General features: G+C 28.4%; 1 protein-coding gene across 2 annotated transcripts in view; it reads right to left on the reverse strand.

Annotated features, from left to right (window-relative positions):
* The window catches only part of LOC106465983 (serine/threonine-protein kinase SIK3-like), a 57,785-nt gene that overhangs the window by 47,710 nt on the left and 4,075 nt on the right, over positions 1 to 6,000 (reverse strand). The window contains exons 1-4 of one of the 2 annotated variants that reach the window (XM_022393951.1): positions 5,967 to 5,984; positions 5,163 to 5,324; positions 4,109 to 4,233; positions 3,481 to 3,604 (exon numbers count right to left, since the gene is read on the reverse strand). In XM_022393951.1, the coding sequence (XP_022249659.1) occupies positions 3,481 to 3,604; positions 4,109 to 4,233; positions 5,163 to 5,301 (388 nt within the window). In that variant the 5' untranslated portion in view covers positions 5,302 to 5,324; positions 5,967 to 5,984. Of the gene's footprint in view, positions 1 to 3,480; positions 3,605 to 4,108; positions 4,234 to 5,162; positions 5,325 to 5,966; positions 5,985 to 6,000 lie in introns of those variants that run through there. The other variant, XM_022393950.1, reaches the window with a different exon arrangement.

The following is a 6,000-nucleotide window of genomic DNA, read 5'->3' on the forward strand; positions in this document are numbered from 1 at the left end:
TGTAAACTTCAGTATGTAAGTGAAAAAAATCTGTCTTCAAACATGTCTGAACCATAAAACTGCCAATCAAGAAGTGATTTCGGGCTGCACAGAAGAGAGGGCACTAGTGACATTAGGAGTTGTTTCATACTCCTATTAGTGGAGGGCTGCTGATGTCTCATGTGAATACATATGAGGATAGGTGGGAGTATCAAGGCTAGTGGCAAACAAATATTTGAACATACAGAGGGCAGTCAAGAAAAGCTATTTGTGAGAAGAAGTAAGATATTGGAATTTAAGTTTTGTAAATTATCACAAATCTCACATAATTGACCAATAATTTTAAAAAATACATCTGTTCTAAATAAGGAAAAGAATTAGGTTACTTTGATCTTAGGGGGAGTTACTGTGAAAGGAAGTTTTGTCACCCGCCTGTTGGTGGAGGGCTATCATCGCATAATGATGTCATCATGCGTTAGCACAGTTCATATTAAGTACGACTTTTAGGTGGGATTTAGGATTTAGCTCATCATTAGTGGTATGTGAGTCCCATAGGTACATAGATAAGGGATCAATGTATTCTGTGTGAGGAAGAGATGTATTGTCTTGGAACATGAATATTTTCATGATTTATTGTATAAAACCTATGACTGAAATACATCAATGTTGTCATTTTGTTGAAAAACTTTATTTTATACAAAACATGTCTTCATATTGTGAATGTCTTGTGATTATATATTTGGATATATATATTAGTTAAGCTTTTAATAACTCAGTAGATATTTCTATGAAGAGACCAGAGATAAGGATTTTAAATTTCTAATGAATATGTACTGGCATTGTTTAACATTCTTATCAATACATTTTTACAATCAACTTAGATCTCTTGAAAAAAACTAATTACGAAATAATTTCTATATTTTCAAACAAATACCTTGAACATATAGATTATTACTATTATTGATTGTAATGTAAGTTATATATTAAAAGTTTGGATAAAAGCATTAGATAACACAAAGATACTGATGTTTCTGTACACTTGATGTCTCTTTTACATACAAAAACAAAAAAATCACACTAAAATGATATATATGTACATATACCCTTCCCTTTATTAGACAATTTTTTACTTGTATCAAATATTTCTTCTACAAACTTGAAGTCAGAAATCTGGGGCCTTTATCGGTTCATACATATTGAAGATATAAATATCTAAAGTAATATATATATAGTGAATTAATTTTTAACCTATATATAAAATACTTAGGAAATATATTTATATTAATATCAGTATTGGGATTTCAGATTACAAAACTGGTATATCTTTGTGTTCATTATTAAAAGATTCTACAAATGCTTGTAAAAATTACTAATTATTACAGTTTAAGTATTAATGAATTTTTCAGATTTATACAGTAAAACAGTGGCAATGAGAGTGTAGTGTAAGTGGCCCTGTGTCCCTCCGATAAAATTACTGGAATGGCAAAAATATGCTACGTTGTATGGAGAGCATTTGTAAACAAAACAGATCTCATTCTGTGAAGACTATAAGCTTTAGTTTAAAAACTCTGTAAAGAAGATGTTCCTGATAGTTGTAACACTGGTATGATTGTATCTTTCTTCTCCAATATATATTTAGCACACTCTGACAATGTAAGTCATATCTTAGAAGCACTATAATTCAAAAATACTAAATTCCTTTAATCTTTGATAGAGAAAGAATAGGTGCTCTTAAGTTTCAAACCTTGGTTACTGAATTTATTAAAACTGGAGATGAAAAATTGCAAAATGTTTTTATTTTCTTGTAACTTGCAATTATTTATCATTAATAATCTTTTAAGATCTACTTATTATTTATTCATTGTTGTGCTTTCCTCCAATAATTCTATGCCTTTGGTGCCACTGCAAAAGATACAGGTAAATGACAATCTCTGCATTACAACATTCAAATGTTATTTTGATACATTCGTATATGTCCATCCCAGTACAAAGGCAAAACATTAAATGTTTCACAGCTAAAAAAACATGTAAACACAGCTGCTGAAATGCATTCAACAGAAAAGTTTGGATCATCGAATAATATACTTATGGGCATATTGAAAAAACTGTAAACCCTATATTAACTAATAAGATAAGATCCATGCTGCCCAAAGTAGTTATTAAACATCAACAGTCTTATATTGTTTCTATAAGTTCTAAATTCTGCAAATTTAATCAAATGTTGTGACAAGTAGATGAAAAAACTGGTAAAATTAAACCACTGAAAAAGGGTTATGACAACACCACACCACATATCTTTAAGTTCATATATAATTAGTGTTATACACTATAGTGTCTTTATTGTAGGTTTATATCACATATAAATATACAAATATTACTTTAAATGTTATTTCTCAAATGTTTTTATTTTGGAGAGGTTGTTGTCAACTTGTCAAGTCATTAAATTGCTGAAACAGCATTTCACTTCAGCAAAAGGTGTGATGGAAAAATGGCAATGAACTCAATTATTACACATAATACACTTGATGCTTAAAGCAATTTCCTGCCATCCATGTCTGTAGTCACTAAGAAATTTAAAAAGTAGGTATATGCTCCTGGTCTTAAAAGCCTACAAACAGGATATTGCCAGGAGTGAACAGGAAATGATAAGTGATGCATTGTCACTTTGAGATAAGCAACAAGGTCACACACTGGTGAACTAAAACGGAACAATTAAGAACAAGGAAACATATATTTATTCATAAATATATTTTATATGTATTTTGTTAGTTACATTACTGATTAGAACAAAATATTGTTTGAAATAAATTCCCTAACATGGAAATTATAATTAACAAATAACTAAGGTCTAATCTTAAATTTGTAAGTTTATAATTTAATAAAATTCCACATCATTCCCAAGTTGAGTTTTATCACATTTAGTGAAAAATTAGGTGAGGTTGTGAAACATTTCACTCAAAACAAAACAAGAAAAAATACCATGTAGCACTATAATATTGTTTAAATCATGTATTTTCCTATATTAAATACTTAGTTCACCTTAGTATTTTATGGTAGATCCATGAGACTGTTTAAAACATGCATTTCCCTGTATTAGATACTTACTTTACCTTTGTATTTAGTGGTAAATCCATAAGATTGTTTAAAACATATTTTTTGCTGTATTAAATACAAATATATATATATGGATGTCGTAAAATAAATATATTACATTAATGATTGGATTTTAATGCATATTTTGTTGGAAAATACTGTATAATGGCAGAAAAGAAGAATCATTTAACTTTATTTTTTAGAATTGTAAAAACATCACAAGATATAAACAAAAATACTATAATTTTGTCATGATAAGGTACTTACTAAGAAATGTTAAAAATAATATAACAGAAAACAATAATTTTTGAGTTGATATGACACAAAAAATAGATAAACATAATATGAAATTAATCATATTTAATGTAATATTATTCAGGTTTATTATGATAAAATTACATAGCTTACCTGATGACATAAAGAAGGGGATACGAAATTTCCCTAACAGCACACGGGTCCGAAGGCTCTGTAAAGTACTGCCATCAAAAGGAAGGGCACCACACACAAGAACATACAGTACTACTCCAAGGCTCTAAGAAAATTTTATTTTTATATATAAACAAAACAGGACAATGAGGTTAATGACATATCACATAAGGGAAGGAAAATTTTGGGGTAATCATGGTGATTACATAAACTATAAGAAAAAATGTTTTATTATTTACATTAAATTTAATTTCTTAAGAGAAACATGAAAATTAGTATATAAGATATTGTACAAAATAAGTGCTGAGAATATTTTATGGTACTTATAAGAAAATGGTTGTAACAGTTCATTGTTTAATATTCTTACAAACATTTGTTTTCTTAAATAACACCCATCGTAATAAACAAAAAACAACAACTTTTGTTTAAATAATGATTAGAAAAATACTGTAAACTACCAACATGTAAGGCAGAGTGATGGTTAACCATGTATCTAATATATATTCATATATATGGCTATAGTGATTTCCAATGAAAAATCATCAAATTCTACAAATATTTAATAACTATGGAAAGTACATTTCTTAAACACAGAAAACAAAATCCTCACCCATACATCAGCCTTTGGTCCATCATACTCCTTGCCTTCAAACAGTTCTGGAGCAGCATATGATGGACTACCACACCAAGTAGACAGAAGTTTCCCTGGTTTATAATAATTACTAAAACCAAAGTCTGTCAAGAAAAAAATTTCAAACTGCAATCCAAATGTAATTACAAACATTATATATATGTACAAAACTACCAATTTTAATAATATATTTTTGCAGGAGTACAGCCTTTACATGAATTTTTTCATTAATAAAGTATAATATTCACACTAAGTAGTTTGTTCTTGTTAAGGACTATATTAGTTAAATAACAAAAATGCTTATAAACATTAAAGATGCATTTTCTAAACATTCATTTACATGTATTTTTCTATGTAGAAGCTACTAAGACTAGTACCGCTAGCTCTAATTTTGAACTGCTGGCAACAGGGAAGGCAACCAGCCAGCAGCACCCATCACAAACTCTTGGTCTACTCTTTACCAACAAATAGTGGGGTTGATTGCTCTCACAGTTGAAAGGGTGAGTATTTTTGGCACTGAGTTTCTTTCCTGTAATTCACAGGTTGTGAACTGAGTGCACTTACTATGATTCATTTACAATGTATTTTAATGATAGATACAAAATATACTGACTAAGAAGACATATGTATATATACTTACAATGACAGTGATGGAGAGAGATAAAACAGAAAAGGAAATTATACTGATATATGATCCATAAACACAAGAATTCACTCTAATAGCATTCAATTTTTTTATATTTTCACTTAGAGTTAAAACTTAAGGTTAATTGATTTTAATAATCATATTTTTTAATTGAAAAACAATTACATGAAGTTATGCCTCATAATGGATTTAAACAAGATGCTTTAAAATATACTTTTACACTAAAATACCACTTTTATCAAATAGCTTTATCTTAATGCAAGTTTTAACTTTCTTTCATTTCACTTGGTATAATAATTCTCATGTCAAAAGTATTGAACAGTCATTTATATCAGACAATAGAATATAGCAAGTGACAAACTGCTTATAAATAACAAAAATTCTAACCAGCAATTTTGATGTTCATGTTAGAATCTAGAAGAAGATTTTCTGCTTTTAGATCTCGATGTATAACAAACCGCTGATGACAGTAACTCACAGCTGCAACTATCTGCTTGAACTTCTTTCGTGCATCATCTTCTGTCATACGTCCATTAGCAACAAGATGATCTGAAGTGAAAAATTAGTTTGATAGGAGTTATGACAAGAAAGCTTTATAAAACATTAATAGCCATAATAATAATAACTTTGTCAAATATAAAACAAAGAGCAAACTAAAACTGAAGTTTTTCCTATATAGTTAGTGTTTGTAAAAATAAATCTACAGAATTAATGACAACAAAATATTTTTGCACCATATTTAATTCATAAAGGTATTACAGCAAAGGTGCTTAGTTAGTAAATCCAAACAATTTTACAGACAATGTTAAGCAACAAAAACTACATCTAATTAGACATGTAAAAGAAGAAATTGGTCTTCTAAATTATAATTATTCATTAATTGAGAAAGAGCAGAAAAGTTTTCCATGTTGTTATTTTAAAAGTTGCCCTGTGGATAATGTTAAATAAAAATTTTTAAAAACTAAGTAGTTTATAAAGCTATGTTGCTAAACATATAGTTGTTTCCTCAAATGTATAAAATGTATGCAAAAATTTATCAAAAACATTGAACTTCCATAGAAGAGAAAACATATTAATAATTAAGTTTCTTTTTGAATCGCAATTTTATGTCCAAAAGATAGTGACAAAACATTTAAATTTTCATAAATAGAAACTACCTGATGCACATATGTTAAATGAAACTTCACTCACCAAATATTTCTCCTTGACTTGCATATTTCTGTTA

The sequence above is a fragment of the Limulus polyphemus genome, unplaced genomic scaffold, assembly GCF_000517525.1.
Source record: "Limulus polyphemus unplaced genomic scaffold, Limulus_polyphemus-2.1.2 Scaffold2113, whole genome shotgun sequence".
In the NCBI taxonomy this organism is placed as follows: domain Eukaryota; kingdom Metazoa; phylum Arthropoda; class Merostomata; order Xiphosura; family Limulidae; genus Limulus; species Limulus polyphemus.